The sequence below is a fragment of the Manacus vitellinus genome, unplaced genomic scaffold (genome assembly GCF_001715985.3).
Source record: "Manacus vitellinus isolate BGI_N305 unplaced genomic scaffold, ASM171598v3 scaffold_0_pilon, whole genome shotgun sequence".
Lineage (NCBI taxonomy): Eukaryota > Metazoa > Chordata > Aves > Passeriformes > Pipridae > Manacus > Manacus vitellinus.
In genome coordinates, this window is record NW_021938789.1 from 51,651,787 (window position 1) to 51,670,655 (window position 18,869).

Genomic DNA, 18,869 nt, shown 5'->3' on the forward strand with positions numbered 1-18,869 from the left:
TCTTGGCTGCAGAAAGAGCAAATAAGCAACAGGCTGCAGTCAGGTAGAAAAAGTGCAGTCAAAATTACTTTTTCCCCGTGACATTTGCTGTCCCAGGGAAAGGATCTTTTCCAAATGGAATTGGCACCAAGAATATGCTTTTGTACATGCAATCCAGGTTGTTTTATATACACTTTTGTGTGTTGTTACAGAATGTGAAGTGAGCAATAAGTCAGACTCAGGGGAAAAACTGTCAATGGAACCAGTTTCTCTGGGAAATAATCCTTGGTTTATGTAAGAAGTTCCTGTGTTAAATATAATCGTAGCTTGGGGACTTCCACTATTTAAGCTACCAAAATAGCATTTCTGAATCCTATATTCTTTTCATTGGAAAGGTGACATGGTTCAGGTGAAATGTGTTTTCTGACCTTCCTTTGTAGGAATAGCATTTGGGGCTTCTTCGTTAAAGCAGAGCTTGATTGGAGTGTTTTCAGTGAAGTGCTTAAAAATAAAATCACAGAGTTAATGGGATTCAGGAATAATCTCATCCTGTCCTGACTTTTTTATGCTTCAGTTGTGCCTCTCTTGAGGCCAGCAAGAGATGGGAGATGGTGAAAGACACAGTTAGCCTTTTTTCTCAGAAAAAAAATGGTAGCACTAGTTGGTGCTTCTGGGAGATGAAGGAAGAATGTGTCTGCTAAGGAGAATAAGGAGGTGTTGGAACTGTGATATCCTCTGCTGCTTGTGATGGTGGACGTGTTGCTAAGCAGTCTTGATATGCACCCACACTCACCATGCTCATACAGAGTTTGTCAGCAGCAGTTCTGCTGTGTGGCATTGGTACAATTACTGTTGTGCTTCAAGAGGCAGGGGAAGAAGTATCTGAAAAGTGCTGATCTTTTTTACTGAATTTTGGGTTCAGGATTGGTGTGTGTGATCTACGCTCTATTTCTTCTCCTCCTTTATATCTGAAATGAAGTTTTCATTGAACCTTTCCACTGCCTTGGTACTTTTTCTTTAACAAAGTTCTGACAAAAACCATATATATAGGTAGACATTTTATTTGAGACTTCTATGCAGAATGTTAAGCTGACAATACAGTAAATAAAGGAAACAAGTCCCATTTCAGTGTATAGTAAAATCTAAATTCTATAATTCTACTGAAGAGTTTTGTAAACAGGTCAGTCTTTAGGTTAGTACTATTTACTGGTTCTGCACTTGTGTTATTTTATAAGAATGCAGTGAACCTTACACCACCTTTGTCTTGAAAGCTATGAAGCTGTTAATAACAGAAATAGACAGGGTTCACATATTTCACCAGTTTTAGTGCAGCACTGGGAATCTGCTCAGCCAGGCTCAGAAAAGGAGATTTTCATTTATGTCTTCTGCAACAAAGAAGAAGAAAGCATTATTAACATTTTATGCCAAAAAGGCATTTTTGTGCTGTATCACTATCAATAAATTGGTACACTAAAGTTTCGGAGGATTCATGTAGGGGAACGCTGTCCCTGTCAAAAAACAAGTATGGTTGCTGCTTAAGAGCCATTCATTTAGACACTTCTTGATGATGCTTTCTTGTTTCTAGTGTTAGGTCTCCTTGATCTATTTGTGAGCCAAGAATGCCTTCCACCTCCCTCTTCATGAATGACTGACCCTGTGAATGAGCAAACACTGGCAGCAGTATATGTGTATTAAGATAAGTTCTTGCAGCTTTTTTCCACCTGTGTATTGTGACTGCTAAATTGTCATCAGAAGAGCTGGAAAAATTCTAGGAACAGTGAAGCCTTTGTGTATCTGACCTCTGACCAGAATCAGCCTCCACTTAAAATTAGGGACTTACTAGTAGGATTTTGAACACATTTATTCAGTCTGAATATTTAGCCAAATGCCTTCTGTCACATAACTCTTCTGGGATTAACCTGTTTAACCCTTACTTAGTGGCTGGCAGTATTGTCCAGCTATCACTCAGGGCTAGATCAGAAGAAGGTAGATTGTGAAAGAACGCCTTATGTTGAGTGCGGTAATCTCATAAATATCAAATTGCTATCATGACAGCTTCTGTTCAGCTGCTGCCTAATTCTAGAGGTATCACCAGCACAGTAGTACCAAACTTTTTACTATCCTACAGAGGTCTCAATGTGGATTGAGCTGAACCAAATATGTGCCTATCCTGTTTAGGATTTGGAAATTGTCCCTGCCTCTGCCTAAGCTTCCTGTTGCATGCAGTCTGGTGGGCACGTGTTGCAAGCGACAGATTAAGTGAAATAGCCTACAGTGTGATGAGAGCATCTGTGTTGTGTATTGTAATCTAGAGTTTGATCAATCTCTGCTTGATCAGTGAAAGATCTTGGTTGTTTACCCTACTTGGCTTGAGATCTTTAAATGCATTTTCAATCAGTATGCTTTGACCACTGATTTAAAAGTGCAAGCTCACTTAACCTTTCCTTTGGCACTGAAGGATAAAATAGAGTGTTTCTTGAGAGGCAGACCTTTTTCCTGTTTTTATGAAAAAAATGTAGAACCTTGCCCCTTTTGCTGTCTTGTCATTACTGTTCTATTTGCCTCTCAGTACAGTAGCCATGAGCTTCTGGTTACAATTTCTTTGCCTCACGTTGTGATCTGAGAATGTGCCTAGTCCTGATAGGAACATTTTGTCAGGCACATCTGCCTGTTCGTTTGTGTTTACCTTCTTTAATCCCAAAGCAGTGGCACCATTCCTTCAGTGCAATGAGTTTATCTTGGTCTCCATCGCACTCCTGGAAGAAACGGGTTATGCAGTGTTCCATGGGAACCAGGGAGGCTCTCAAAGGCGCGAGCTCTGAGTGTGTTAATAATCTGAAAGAAAGAGCAGGTGTGTAGAGCTGTATTTCATTATTAAATCATCAGGATTATCAAAGATGATCTAAGCTGCTAGAAGACATCAACAGTGCCTTTATCAGAGACACCCCAGTGGATTCTGTTGTGGTGCTTCTGAAGTGAATCTGTCCCAGGTCATTATGATGATATATAATACCCAATAATCTAAAATGTTTTAGCTGCTATTTGTTTGTTAAGTTTTGTTTTATCAAACAAAGTATTCCTTGTGTAGTAATTACTAGTATGACAAATAGTGACTTGCTCAAAACTCATCATTTATGGAGTTTTGCTGTTAATCCTCAGGAGATCAAGCTTGCAAAGGTACTTAGCTATGTTCGAAGACAGTGGGTGTGATTGTCATGAGGTATTGAGAGCCTAGAGCTTTGAAAAATGGATCCCATCACCAAGTGATATGACCAAAAGCCTGAAATCTGGGTCTTCTCAGAAGCTGTGAGCTTCCTCTGAACTGTGACACTGGTTCTGTCTTACATATCTGCTCCTTAAACTGTGGTAGTAGTTGAGAACTGTGGGTACCTCACTAGTGAATTAGTACTGACAGGACTCTGTCCTTTGTACTTAGCCTGTTGCTCCTAGCTTCAGTAGTAACAGGATTTCTTCCTGGTTCAGGGCATTAGTTGCTATTATGACTCTGTAGAACTTACAGAGTGTAATACAGGATTATGCAAGGCAAGAGGAGAGCAAATTCTGACCTAAGACATTACTGCAGGAAAACAACGAGGGAAGAAGTTCTGTGTTAGAAAGAGGAGGATGCTGGCTTCTAAGATCTGAGGGACTGGTTCTATATGTACAGAATCCTTTGAGTGGTTTAGAGAGTCAAAACAGCCCGAGTTTAAACAGCAAATCAGAACTGAACCCACAAAGATTTTTTTACCTGTCAACAGGGTGCTGATCAAGCTGATGAAACTGCCAGTGCACAGGATACACATACATGTGATAATTTTTCTCAAAGTCATGCAGGAGCAGCTCAACCGTGTGGTTGCCAGCCGCAAGGCGTTTGTCATTCTGGTAGATTTTTTTTACCTGAACACAATGCAGAAATTGTTATTTTTTGTTTAGGGATGAAGATCTGCCCTGAAGAGAACTATCCCTAGCAAGGAGATGTTTCAGAGAAGTGAAACTTGATAAAATACCACTGGGGAAATGAGTTTTAGTGTTTGTGACTATACACAGCATGAAAACCTTGCTTCAGGTAGACCAGGTGACTTTTGTTGCTGTCCCTGTCAACTTTGGTAGTAACTAGAAAGGAAGTAAAATTCCTGTGGCTCAATTGTCAGACTCAGCTAATGGGGGCAGTAGCTTCAGGCTGGTAGGAGATTAAACTAGTGTAATCACATATTCTGTCCTGTGGCAAGCAACTCCGGTTTTGGTGTGAAATAATCTCTGAAATCATCTAATTCATACCACTTAGTATGAGATATTCTGGGCATGTCCCTCTTAGTAAGTGTGTAAGTAGTCTTTGATGTTGCTTAAGCATATTTTGTATAAACATGCTGTGACTTACTGCATGTACCTCCTACTTCAGAGTTAGAGCAGCCCAGGTCTTGGTTTAACTTAAACAATGGCTTTTTAGGCAGTTATGACATCTGTATCTTCAAAAACAAACTACTGTTTGTTTTTTCACTTGACATAAATCCTTCTCTGAAAAAGATTGGCCCAATGGCAATAGATGCTCAATCCATTGTAAGCCAACATAGTGTGATGTTGCAGGTCTACTGGATGATAGAAAGCAGCTCTTTTCTCTTAAAATTGAATGTCAGACTTATGTAATTTTATATCCCTTGAATATCATGATGGAGATGGTTAGTGTGTGTGACTGGATTAGAAAGGGCAAACGATACCATTAACTGTTGAGTTAATGGTATATATATCAGGTAATGATATGGTTTTGTATTGATGGCCATGTACAAGGTGTGTCTCGAGAACAGAAGAGAAGCTAATTCTGGTTGGTCCCCTACAAAAGTCACCTAAACTGTATTGTAATTCTGTCTCAAATCCTGGTGTGTGACTGCCCAGTGGTTCAGTCTCATGAGGTCATTGTGCAGTTTTCTTCATGGTGAGTCAAAGTCCTTCCTTCCTTTGCATTGTTCCCTATCTTCCTCTTCCAGGTCACTTGAGGAAAGCTATAGGACACAAATCCTTTCAATTTGTGGAACTCCACAAGTGAGCTCTGGCCTGACTGTTCCTTCTTATCCTGTCTTTTGATTGGTTGGTCATCCATAAGTAGACCAACTTATGGCTGCTTAGTTTCCTCAAGTCCTTTGGAAAATGGCATTGACTGCATGGATTTGGTTATCCTTATCCATGTATTAGTTGATCTTTCCAAGAGGTTTGTCATAAAGCTTCCCTAAACAAGAGCTGTTTCATGCCTTCTCAAGCAAATGATATTTATCTAAGTGTGCCCTAATTCTGACTTGTCTGACTCTTGTCTGGAGACACTTGACTTCAAAGTAATGCACTTGGTTTGCATTTGTACGGACAAGAGGGACATTCATAACAGAAATGTATCTCAGCTTAAATGAGTGTGAGGGGACATGTAAGTGTATTTTGCAACTTGTGAATCCAGTTGAGTCTAAATTACCTTAACCAGAACGGGTGTGCTCATAGGAAATGGGAGAACTCGTGAGATGTGAATCACTTTTTTTTTCACATGGTTAGTCCAGTTCTAACAATGTAACTTCATGGTCTTATTTGAAAAAGATTGCTGACCTTATTCCTCTGCTTTTCAGTTAGAATTCCAGAAGTGTTCAGATCACGTTCATAGTATTGCATAAGGATGTTTTTGAGCCAGTCTCGCATCCGGAGGGGAAACTGATCCACTTCATAGTCAGTACAGGGGGGGATGTCTGTGCCAAATAGGAAAGCTTTTGTTAACAGGTGATCTGTTAAGTCCCCATTTGAGCATTTCTGAGCCCTGTTAGATTTGATTCTCACTATCAAACTTCCAGTTAAACGTAAAATTGATGGAGCTGTTAATACATAAAATTGGGAATGCAACTAACGAGTTCAAATATAAATATATGATTCTTTGGTGCACGTACTTAACCAATTGTGCAAGCCACAACCTTTATATATCTGTGGTGCTTCTGAGCATAGCTGTGCAGTAAAAGTCTTATCAGTCAGTTGCATGAAAGCAGAGTTTTTGAAATCAAAGGAATATGCTGGCTGGGAGTGCACTTTCCTCCTACCATATGCAGCAATTGATAAGCTTCAAAATCGGTTCTGGCTTTTAGATCTGACTTCTGCATTTGACATATAAATAGGTTTTTTGATGGCTTTTGGTTGTTTTGTTTTGTTTGTTTGTTTTTTGTCAGGGGTTTTTGGACTGAACATTTTCATTTCTTAACTCTGTAAACACTGTTTTTCTGGTCAAGTTATCAAAAAAATATTCAGAGGCTATAGCAATGGGAACATATAAGACAATGCAGGGGGAAGATCAGGTTGACAACAAATTGGAGTAAACATAGGAGAGATGTCTTTAGGTTTCCAATGCTTAATACTCTCAAGTGTGGGAAAAGTGACTTTTTAGACATGTTTAGGGGTTGAATGTCTTAATTAGCAGATAATTGATGCACTAGTGGCAGAGCACAGGAAGAAAGGTAATTTAGGGCTGGCTAATGGTTAAGGTTACTGGCTCTTTATACCTAGGTGAATGCTTCATAGAAAAACAAGCCTTACATTTACAGGAGCCCATATAATCCAGGTGCAGCTGGCGTCCCATTTTTGTGCCTTCCAGTTGACATTTGGTGCCAAAGAGTTGACACGTGCCATCATAAGTCTTGTTGTCTGTACCACAAACCTAGAGGACAAGTGAAAAGCAAAACCACTCCCACCACCACTGTGTTGAGAAAAATTATTGCCCTCATATGGGTGTATATAATAAAAGTATCATTAACATATGGTGTGGCAGCTGTGAATACCCACAGGGAATACGTGTGATCAGAAGTACTGAAAATCGTAGTTGTTGGATGCCTACATAAGGATTAGTAATCTGCACTTAACACACCCAGTTCCAAAACACTTGAATTTATTTTTTGTGCATTAGTAATACAGTTTGAGATGCTACAGGATTATTTCACTCAGTATGTACGAGTACTCAGCATGTGCTCTGAAACATCAAACAAATAAATAGAACTTTTAGTGACAGGGAAAAGCTATAATCCCTGAGAGACCAAGTGAAACAAATCAGTTACTGTGTAGTTACACGTGTTCATACTACCCTCGAGCCACAGTCAGTGAGTTTGGGTACTTTATACTGACTTTTGCAATTATTGAAATCACTCAAACGCACTCGCATGCTTCTTAGGGTAGAATTATTCTAAATAATAGCAGGGGGAATGTGTTGTAAACACTTTAGTTGGCTTTTTCCAGTGCTGTGCACTATATGAAATACTTACATGCTCATAGTCTTTGGTGGAAGGGCAAGCAGCAGGATCTTGGCAAATACAGTGGGGGTTCCCTTGTTTGTCCTCGTGGCAGACTTTACCTCTTTTGCAGTGGAAGTTCCGACATGGGTCTAGCAATCATAGCAAGAAAGAGCAACTGTTAGAGATGATGAGATGAAGCCAAGTGTTTGTCAGATACTACGGAAGCAAAATACAGTCTAATATTCACCAAGAAGTCAAGTGCGTTTTTAAGTTTGTTAGAATGAAGCTGGATCTTGTGTGGAATAAATCAAGCCAAACTTTAAGTGAGGATTTTGGTGATAATTCTAGCAGTCCCAGATTTGAATTGTATGGGGAAATAATTTTCTCAGAAAAAGCTATTTCTTCTCTAAGGACTGACATTCACTTCCAGCTTCCTTGTGAGACATATCCCATTTGTCTTTGTTGAATCAAGCACTGGCATTTGTCCCACTCCTAGCTGAATTCAAGCTACTGTTCTGAAACTGAAAGCTTTCAGTGCAAGGTAACTCCCATCTCTGTATGACTGACCCAAAAATTTGTGCACTGTCTACAAATGTTTTTCACAAACAAACAGCTAAATCCAAGGGTGTGTGGAAGGGGGGTACTCTGGGAACGTAACCGCGATGCAGGATTATGCAGAGGCACAGTTCAGTCATGTGAAATTGTGTGCTGCAAAAGGCAGAAAAGAAATGCAGACCAGCAGATTCCCCAGCTGCAGAGAGTTAGGAGTTACAGGATGGCTTTGCTTGGGACTTACCCATGAGAGCCTTCTCAGTCCTGTTGCTGACACTTTTCATCTCGCCATAGGAACTGCCCGGAGTCTTAACCTGTACAGTCACAGAGGCATAAACAGAAGACGTGGTAAATCTTGGGAAGAAAAAGAATACTTGGACAAAATTTTTTCAGGTCCAAATATAGAGCTGACTGAGGCACAATTTGCCCTGCTTGCAGCAGAGAGAGGTTGCTATGTAAAATGTGTGAGAAGAGCACAAAGCCTCTGGTGGTATTAATGTGTTCTTGTTATTTGGGGAAATAAATAAAGTAGGAGGTGGAAAGGGAGAAACAGGAACTCAGTAACGCCTGAGTTTCTCATAATTATTCTGTGGACTCTAGCCCTGCCTTCCAAGCTGTTCACTTTTGTATAGCAGTGTTTAAAATCTCTGCAAGAGAGGAGTGAACAGGCTGTCCTAGTAAGCTGAGACTAGGTTTCAGGTTTTGTATCTGTATATCCATATTTATTTGCATGTTTCATTACACAGCCCATCAAGGCTGGAGCTCTTACATGAATTGTGTTCAATTCCTTTCTGGTACAATTCATCTAAATGCCCTATGTGCAATGACACAGGATGAACCAGATGAATAGTGAATAGAGGGGGAGCTGGACTTCTGCATACTAACAAGTTATTACACCTGCTTTTCTCAAAAATATAATTTCAGTCACCAGGAATTTAAATTTGGAACTGGTCCCTTTCCCCCTTTTTGTAGTATTACAATTTTATTTTAAAGATAGTTTACCTTATTTTCACTTTCCATTGAATTCATGATCTGAACAGAGCTACTCATTTTCAGTTGTTGCTTGCTGTCAGAATTAGGTGGCTCATGATCATAATCATCTGGTTCAGAGTGAATAAGTTCTTTAATCTTGAAATTTTGGTAATCCTCAATCTCTCTGTGAACAGCAGCATCATCTTCAGTGTTTCCTTCCCCTTCATGCTCAGTACTGGTACTCTCCTGGTCATTATTCTGAATTCTCTCCTCTTCCTCATAGGCTGCTTCTTTCCAGGTATTGCTGGGATATTCCTCACGATCAATATCACCACTGTCATGACCCTCGTCATCATTACTGTCCTCTGTATCTTGTATTTTCACCACTGTGTCATGATCACTCTGAGAGTTTACTTGAATATTGTCTTTTCTCTCCTGACTTTCCAGTTTGTCATCCTGATCTTCATCATGGTTTTTTTGAGAGAGGGGGATTTCTTCTTTATAGGGCTTCTTTTGGCCATTCTCCCTCAATTCTTCCTCTAGGTCAAATTTCTCACTATGTCTCTTGCTTATCCGGGTTGGTTGGCTGGAGTCTCTCAGGACTTCATCAGATTGCATGCTGTTTCCATTCTGCTGTCTTTTGTATCGGTCACCTTGGTTTCTCTGGTGGCCTTCGTGCTTCATATCTCCGTAATCAGTTTCTTCACCCCATTCCTCCTCTTCTTCTTCTTCTTCCATGCTTTCTTCTTCGTCGCTTTCGCTGCTTTTTTCGGGCAGGCCAACTGTATTTTTGTTGTATTTCCATGTGTTATGCTCACGATCAAGACTGAGAGCGCCCGCTGGGTGTTTGGCATTGCCTGTAAGGTGTTGGTTGGCTGCATTGCCGTGTTTCTCATGCCTCCTGAGCTGGTAGTGCTCAGAGCTGGGCTGTTCTCTGCCGCTGCTCCCAGAGTCACTGTCCTGATTATCAGAAGCCAAACCTAGTTTATTGTGCAGTGCAAGGAAATTGATGCTTTTTAGGCTATTTTTCCCTTGATGCTCACTATCAGTTCTTCTGTGTTTCCTAATTGTCTGGGGCTCATCCCTGTGCTCGATGCCTGGTACTGAAACCACTGGTTTTAAGTTTCTGTGACTGGGCAGCGAATCACCGTTGTCTACATATCCTGTGTTCTCTTCCTTTGAGGCTTCAGGATGAAAATCTTCAGTCTTAAAAAAAAAAAAAAAGAGAGAAAAAATTAACAACTAGATTAATAAATTTTAGGATTTATTTGAAGTGGGTAGAGTGTTATTTATTTTTGCCTTGAATTGCAAAGCATGACACTGGCTTTATTTGTTTTCTTTGTATATGTTCCTCTTACTCTAGCCCAGTACACAAAATGAGTATGTTGTCTTATGAAATCTCAAAATGCTTAATTAGTAATTCAGTGTCATAACTCCAGGCACTTGTAGGCTGCAGTAATTATCACTTACCTCAGTGAGAGAATTATCACTTATCTCGTGGGAGAAGAAGAGCAGGGGAAGAGAGAGCACCTTTCACAAGGTGTCATGATAGTAATTGCTGAGGAGAGCACTGCATCGTAACTACTTCATAATCAATGTATTTGTCTACTCTGAGTCTGATAGATCATTGCTTCCTAGCTGAATTCATCAGGAACTATTGTATTTGGTGGCAATGACTGTCATAAGCTCATTAGCAGGAGTCACAGGTGTTTGAGTGGCTTTTTTTTATGCTGTCAAGCCACTAGCAAAACTAGTACCTTCAGTGGAAAAGGTTCAAATGATCGAGCAGAAAACAGGTACTAAAATGACTGTTATGTCTTACTGCAGCAATTACCTTTCTGCTGCTGGGTGAGTCCAGGCACTTCCAGTAGCAGCAATGACTAGTGTATTTCTGCACAACACCTATTGATGTTCAGTGTTGCTTATTGCTTGCAACAATATAGCACTTGATGCTGATTTTTCTTACAGCTTTTGGGGGATTTATTTACGAAAATGAATCCTTCTCGGTGTCCAGGTTGCTGGAATAGCGTTTCCTTTGGGCAGTCTCATCACTGCTTGGGAACAAACACTCCGCTAAGAAATACTTACACAGATTTTTTTTTTTTTAAAGGTAGGATTAGAAATACTAATTTGGCTCTTGGCAGATCAGCTATATCCTATTTCCTAATATCAAAGTGGTATCTAAATGTTTTACATTTTTGTCTTTTGCCTGGTAAACTTGCTGATGCAGGAAAAGTTCCAGCTCTAACTTTTTCAGGGAAAGATTGCATATTTGCTCAAATCTAACAGAGATTCAGTTTAGAGCTTTTCCAGATTGAATGCACTATTCTAGAAGACCTTATAAAAAGCAAACTTTGTGTAACAAAGTATCTCAAGCTGATACTAAAACTTTTGAAAATTAAAATTAAATTTTGAGAACAGTGGTTTTTTACATGTGATTTTGGGCACTGCTGTGTACAACAAATTGTTGTTGTTAAGTTTTAGCAAAAAGCAGTTTTCTGTGAAGGGCTACCAGTTCCATAGATTTAGAAAATACCAGGCCAATCTATTATTTGAGTGCCTGTGATTCAAGCAGAAGTTTGGGAAAGATCTGGCTCATATTTTGACAGGAAGCCTTGCTGTGCACCACAACCTCAGTGCAGAGATGTGCCTGGATGTGGCTTTCAGATGGTACTTTTTGTTATACTTTTGTGCCCTGGATTTAATCAACTCTTAGAACTCATTTGCTTGCAAAGGTTGTTGGGCAAATTTCAGTCACTGTAGCTGTGATTAGCTAATGTTAGAGGACAACTGGCCTTTGCTATATGTTGCATATGCTTGGAGCTGACGATTCACTGGCTATTGCAATGTTTTATTTTGATGCAAGTGTCTTTTGTGAGTTGTTCTGGGAGACAGCTGTAGGTTAGTGCTTATGCCATAATTTCTTCTACTGGATACTTCTTTAGGAAAAGTTAATTTTTTGTTTTTCATAATGCAGAACACAATCTGGATTGATAGGAAATGCAATCGGGAAAACTGTACAGAGTGGGATATAATTTATAATTAAAAAAAAAAAAAGGGTTAGCACCAGAGTTGGGATTTTGGATCCAGACCACACTCTGAATTTGGTAGTTCCAAAACATCCAGTGGCTTGGAGCCAAGGCCCTTTGTGGCTGAACCACAAAGGCTCACCAGAATGGTGCAGTAAAAAGGAATTTTAATTTGGGCCAGCCATGAATGCAAAACTAAGGGCTCTGTCATTAGTGTACATATGTACCATAGGGAGGGCTGCTGAAATCATCTGTCTCATTATCATCAGGGCTGTGTATGTGGCTTGTTAGCCACAGTGTACTTTGCCAAGATGAGCTGTACCCAATGCTCTGCATTGTGAATAATGAAGCATATGGTGGCTAAAATCTTACGTGTTTGAGCCCACATATGATCACTTGGTGTGATAAACTGGGGATTGCATCTTCCTTGTGTACTGGGGCTGTGAAAACCACAATTTCAACTGTCAGTGGAGCTTGTTGCCTGTACAAATATGGGTAATGATTGTATGTGGGGATTCATTTAAGGTAATTTTTTTCAAATAAGGGAAACTTCCATTTTGAGCTTTCCTTTTTGTCCTGTTATAACTGTTTAATTTGCAAGGCATGACATGTTTGGTACTAATTCTTGAGGTGAGGGGACCTACAATTTTTTAACCTAAATCAATTTGCCAACCACTACATATGTGCTAATGTGGTTTTTTTAATTTGAGATGAATAATGTAAGTTACCTATTAATGTTTAAAGAACAAGAAAAGTACCTTTTCTGGAGTTTTCTGTCCATGAGTTTTGAGCCTGTGGTGTACGGCATGGGTCTAAAATAGATAAATATATTAATATCTGCATGTCAATAAAAATCTTGTATAAGTCAATGGCATAACACAGAGTATTCACAGAATGGGAAATTAAGTGCCCAGTAATAATAGCATGATGAGAACTTACTGGAATAGCAAAAGCTGATCCTACAAGACAAATGAAGAGAACTACAGCCTTCATGTTTTTCAGATCTTGTAGAGGACAATAGTTAATGGTACAGTGGTAGGGTTTAGAGTTTTCCTTTCTGCAAGCAACATGAAAAGAAAAAAAGTTAGGATTTGGGTATAATGGTCTAGCAATGACTGATGGAAGCAGTGTAGTGTCCTCTAAACTCAGGTGTTAGACCAGCTTAACTAGAGGACACTTTGGTCTTAGTTCTTTTACAGGACTTAAGCTGTAGCTGTGTTCACAAACTCTAGTAGTGTTACTGAAAGGCAGAGATATGAATGTGCATAGGTTCAGCCCTGTAAATATTTATCCACACCTCTGAGATACTACTTTGTGAAATAAGTCTCTTTTTTATGTAATTCTGAGACAGTGGCCTGTTTGTCGCATCTCTATGGCTAAGGTGTCTCCTGGCTGCTCCTCTCTGTGTCTGCAGTAGGAAGAATTTACTGGTGAAGTTCTGCTCAGCAGGTCTCAAAGCTCAGAGTTGCTGTCCAGGCTGTTTGACAAAGAGGTACAGTCCTGCTTTGGATACCACGAACCCAACTCTGCTGCACAGTGGTGTGTGTGGCAGAAGACCATGCAGTGCATTAGGAATTTCTTCAGACTGTGCTTATATCCTCATGTGAGTGAAAGACAGGCAACTTGTTTTTTCCTCACATGTCACCAGCAAATTTTCTTACTTTGTAGAGCACATGAACTGGAAGTGCCTATGGCTGTAGGTGTATCACTGGGAAAATGAAAAATCAACAACTCAGATTGTTTCTGTTTATCCTCCACTATTTTTTTTTAGTGTGTTGCTTTCTCATTCCTTTTAATTTCTCCAGGTTTTTGTTGGCTTTTTGTTTTGTTTGTTTGTTGTTTGTTTTGGGGTTTTTTTTTGGTTGGTTGGTTGGTTTTTTTAAATTACTTTTATATTTATACAGAATCAGAGGGATGTTTGCTTCTGTTTCTGCTCTCATTCTAGTGTCTGTTCTTTCTTGGAAATTGTCATCTGAATTGTACACTTCAGAAGATCCCTGTATTATACATGATTTAATGTCAATATCTTCTAGTTAATGAAGACCAAAATACTCATTAATGGGGCGTATCTAGTATGCAAACCATTTTTCTTGCAGTAAGCTCATTTAGTCTCTAAATTATCTCTTAACTAATTATCTATTATCTCTGGCATTTGCAGTTAGTTGTTTAGGATGTTTTCAGAGGGAAAGGCAGAATACAACGAAAGCCATTGATGAGCATGTGCAAAATGCCTCACTGGGCTGTGTATGGGCAGTCACTTCAGATCAAGACAAGTGTTGTTAGACTGAGGGTTATGCAGGCAACTTGCCAGAAACATAGGGAAATAATCTGATTCCATGTGTAGCCCTAAAAACTGCATACTGTGCTTTTTGAAGGCCTGGCAAGTGACTGAGGAAAGAAGTATTTGAATGTCAGGTAGGCTTGATTCTTATTTCTTTCTGTTCCTGGTGAGCAACACAGCTCTGGGCATGTCACTTAACTAAGTTTCTTTTTCTAAAATTCTCATTTGTCATATTTGTTCTGGTAAACTAGTTTGAGAGCTATAAATGAAAAGCTCTGCATGTTGGATTTTATTTGTAATTGCAGCTTTCTAATTTGGTTTGTGCCACTGTCTGTAAAAGTTGCCTTTACCACCTTTGCCCAAATAATGAAAAAGTAGTTGGAATAAATCTGAGCTGAGGTGGCAGGACAGGGCTTTTGCATTTCTTCCTCTTAGTAACAAGCCCACAGTGGGAAGAAAGGAAACTCATATGTCTTGAACTACTAGGGAAGCCTGACCACCTTGAACGAGTAGGATTGTAGTCTATGTGAGCATCTTTTTTTTCTAGTCACAATAGTCCAAAGGAGTTGCAAGGATTTATAATACATCCTTCAGTAGGATAATCTGTTCCAAACGTTAAGTAGCATTGCCAGTGTTAATTCATGAGGTTTGCCCGTTTGACTATGGCAGAAATATCAATTCCTATGCAATAAGTGTCCCCTCCCATTTTTTTCAGAGCAATGAATTTTGGGGTTTAGATGGTACCTTGTGGTGGACCCGCAAGGAGCATTTCCTGCAAGCCCTACAGCCCAAGCCTGTGGCTCATGGCAATGGATGGCAATGGGATTTTTATATTTGCTCATTTAGCCTTTCAGTGCTAGAAAGGGAAAGTATTTTTTGCAGAAGTGATATAAGAGCCAGCTTGAGCAGGTGCAGAAATGGGAAAGCTCTTGTAGGTGGTATGTAATATCTGCCAATTAAGGTGATGGTGATGAAAGAAATTAAACATTAGCTAATTGTCATATGATCAAAGGGTCCACATTGTGACTTTTTTTTTTTGCACTGCAATCTAAGTGGGAAGACACTTAATTCTTGCTTTAATTTCCAAATTTTTCCTACCGAAGAGAATTCCTAAAAACAAGCTTTTGTAATATATAAGTTTAAAAGTACTGTCATTAAAGAAAGAATACACAAGAAGCTATTTTTAAAAGCCAGGAGACATCTCCCTGGAGAAATTAAGTCATTATTCAGAGAAGTTGCTCTGCAGCAGAATCTGTAGGAAAACTTAGCCAAAAGGTGAATATGAAATTTCTTGTGTATGATGGTTTTTTTAGACCAAGAAATGAGGAATTTAACAATACTTCAGCTTTGGGGTATTGAATAAGCAATGCTAACTAGGTGTGCTGGGCTTGCATGGCGAAGTTTTGGTAGCAGTGGCTCCAGGGTGTCTTCTGTGAGAAGCCCCCATGTCCAACAGAGCCAGCACTCCAAGACAGGGCACACTCCTAGACAAGGCTGAGCCCATCAGCCTCAGTGGTTGCACCTCTGGGGTGATGTATCTAACAAGAGGGGGAAAAAAATACACGGCAACTTTAGCTGGAGAGAGGAGTGAGAATGTGTGAGAGAAACGGCCTTGCAGACACCAAGGTCAGTGCAGAAGGAGGGGGAGGAGAAGCTCCAGGCACCGGAGCAGAGGTTCCCCTGCAGCCCACAGTGAAGACCACAGTGAGGCAGCTGTGCCCCTGCAGCCCATGGAGGTCCATGGGGGAGCAGAGATCCACCTGCAACCCTTGGAGGCTGTTACCCTGCTGGAGCAGGCTCCTGGTAGGACCTGTGGAGAGAGGAACCTACACTGGAGCAGATTTTCTGACAGGACTTGTGACCTCATGGAAGGGACCCACATTCATGAAGAACTGCAACCTGTGGGAAGGACTCACATTGGACAAGTTGATGGTGGACTGTCTCTTGCGAGAGGGACCCCACACTTGAGCAGGGGAAGAGTGTGAGGAGTCCTCCCCCTGAAGAGAAAGAAGCAGCAGAGACAACATGTAATAAACTGACTAGAACTCCCATTCCCTGTCTCCCTGTGCCACTGGGAAATTGGGAACAAAGTTAAGCCCAAGAAGGAGGGAGGGGCGGGGGGAATGTCTTTTAGGATCTAGGTTTATTTCCCACTGATTTGATTGGTAATAAATTGAATTAATTTCCTCGAGTTAGTTTTGCTTGTGACTGTAATTGGTGAAAGATTTCTCCCTGTCTTTATCTCGCCCTGCAAGACTTTACATTTTCTCACTTCTGTCCAGCTGAGGAGGGGTGTGATAGAACAGCTTTTGTGGGCAGCTGGTTTTGTTTCTGATTCAGCACTGTTGTCATCAACTGAAAGAGCAAACCTCATGTGACTGCAACTTAGTGGGTTCTCTCTCTTTTTGAAGGGCTACTCAGAAGTGATTAACTTGCAGAGGCTGGGGCTGGAGATGATAAACGCCTCATGTTTAACAAAAGAAATCATGAAGACTGACCTACTTCCAGCTCTAGCAATGGCAGAAAACTCTGCATAGGCTATTGTCCTTGGACTTGACTCTAGAAGATGAAGTTGCCCAATCTGCTGCCATCACTCATTAGCATGGATGTTGTCTGGCATTAGAAGACACATCTGGAGTACAATGGTTCAAATTTGGAACTCAGTTTCTGACTGTGTATAATGGATATGAATGCTCATTTCATGAGGCTGAGCTTTTGTGAAACCTCGAGTGAGGTGAAATATTTGAAGACACTATGATTTTCATAATTATTAAAATGATAGAGAAGTTTCAAAATTGAGCTTTCATTCCTATATCCCCAAAGTATAATTGAGAAAGCATGCAATGTGATTTTTTTTTTTTTGAAATCGCCACTCTGAAACTTTTTTGGACTGCAATAGAATTGAATGTCTTATTATTGTAAAAAGTCTCTGCTTGGTGCCACATCAAGCTTGTTAGCAAGAAATGCTGTTGCCTACATCCTCACTGATAAATGCTGTTACAGTCCTGGTATCCGGGTGTTGATCGCAGCATTAATTTTCTGAGTGGATGGAGTTTTGTGTACAAGGTGATATGCATCAGTAGGGAGAGGGAGAGGGAGAATTCTCTGTGAAATGTCTATTCTTTCTATAACAAAAATGTACATGTGATACACTTAAATTGCAACTGGTATAGCACATTCCTGTGTCTAGGTCTGTTTCAAAAGCCCTCGTGACAGCGTGGGTGCATAACTATGACATACATGTATAAGCTGGTTCATGTGTGTACACATATAAAATTAAAAGGCAGAGTTTGAGGCAGATATCTGTCTGAGTAAAAGAAGAGATTGTAATAAGAAAATAAATACCAAAGTATTAAATATTCTACTCGTTCTGTACCAGTAAATGGCTGCTAATGAGCGTTGATCCCTCTGGTGCTACCAGTTTTACAGCTGCAAAAGCCATCAGGCATAAGTCTTTGATGGCTGAATGCAAAAAAAACCCCCAAACCAACAGTATTTCGGGACATGTTAAAACAATTTTCAGATAAACTGTTCACATTAACTTAATGTACTCATTTGATGTCTTCTACCATTTGATTTTATTACATGCTGAGATCTGGGGGTTTAGAGTTTTAGGGGTTTTTTTCAGAGCTCTGTGTAGTTTAAGACCAGATCAAATCAAAATCAGCTACTTTGATTTAATTTGAGAAGGGTCAAAACGAGAATTACTTAGTAGCCAGAATTATCACTATATCAGTTGGTGGGTTTTGTCATCTCCCAGAATCTGCATTTCTTTCATGAACTACATTTGCTACATGTTTTCACTAGATCTACCAATACGTTTTCAAAAGGTTCCTCCAAGACCAGCCACAGTTTCTGTCTCTCCTCTCCAATACAGGAAAAAAGGGGTGAAACTATTTTTTTGCCTTGTCTATTGTCCCTAAATGGATATTTGAGGAGACTGGGACAAGTGTTGGGAAATCAGGTTGCACTGTGGCTTTCAGCAGGAAGACTGTATGCTTCTGAAAGAGGTATGTATTTTGCTTGACTCCTGGTGGCCACCACAAAGCAATGCTTTATTGCTTTGCAGGGCCACTGGAAAAATAATTATTCCAGCAGTACGATAAAGGTCTTCCTCAACACACTAACTATGCAGTGTTTTCTCCTACAAGGAACATCTATTTCTGTTCTAGACAGTCTGAAAAGAGTTATCCTTAAAACAGATGATACTGTACAAAGCTTCAGCTATTTCATGGTAAGTGGGAAAACTTGCAGAGGGTTAGATATAAGGAATTCTAAGGCTTTAACTAAAAATAAAGAAGAAACAGTACCATAGCAGTAGAAGAGGTGCTCCTTCTTGGCTTGCCACTGATGAACTGGAAATCCTTGAGCCTTGCAAAATGTTGCTGCTTTTCCTGAGAAGTGTTTTGGTGTCTGAAAGGGCCCCTCTCAGCAAGTGTGTTGTGCTGTAAGCTCCAATGAAGGAAGATGATACTCTATGGGTCTTGGTGAAACAAGGAATCCTAGGCTTCCATGGGATGAAGCGGGGGGGTGTAATGGGCTGGTGTAATTCTGCTGAATTAATTGAATCAGAAAGACCATTCAGTGTTCACAGGCTCTGGGCCAGTGGAGCTCAGCCATTGTGTGGGAAGGACATATTTAGTCTCTAGCGGGGAGGGGAGCCAAGGGGAGCGGGTGTGACAGTTTCTGCCGCATCAGCTGGCCCCAGAAGAGCTGAACTGAGGGATCATCTGGGCCAGTCATACTGTGGGCCTGGGGGACAGTAAAGCACAGGGGATGCCAGTCCCTGTTGAACTTCTCCGAGTTGTTTCAGAA

The 18,869-nt window shown here is 40.3% G+C and overlaps 1 protein-coding gene across 1 annotated transcript; it reads right to left on the bottom strand.

Moving 5' to 3' along the window:
- Positions 1–1,335: 1,335 nt before the first annotated feature.
- On the bottom strand, positions 1,336–12,766 carry SPARCL1 (SPARC like 1). The gene is made up of 9 exons (XM_018084405.2): positions 12,713–12,766; positions 8,775–9,950; positions 8,017–8,086; positions 7,251–7,369; positions 6,532–6,652; positions 5,563–5,699; positions 3,728–3,876; positions 2,666–2,814; positions 1,336–1,364 (listed from the first exon to the last, which is right to left on the bottom strand). The coding sequence occupies exons 1-9, from the start codon at positions 12,764–12,766 to the stop codon at positions 1,336–1,338; spliced, it is 2,004 nt and encodes a 667-aa protein (XP_017939894.1).
- Between the last annotated feature and the right edge of the window lie 6,103 nt (positions 12,767–18,869).

What these genes read in the sequence shown, in the direction of transcription:
- SPARCL1 (XM_018084405.2), bottom strand. Translation starts at nt 12,766, where the DNA reads ATGAAGGCTGTAGTTCTCTTCATTTGTCTTGTAGGATCAGCTTTTGCT. An exon ending in GACTGAGAAGGCTCTCATGG is followed by an intron (nt 7,370 to 8,016) that starts GTAAGTCCCAAG and finishes TATGATTGCTAG; the next exon opens with ACCCATGTCGGAACTTCCAC. An exon ending in TTATATGGGCTCCTGTAAAT is followed by an intron (nt 5,700 to 6,531) that starts GTAAGGCTTGTT and finishes TATTTGGCACAG; the next exon opens with ACATCCCCCCCTGTACTGAC.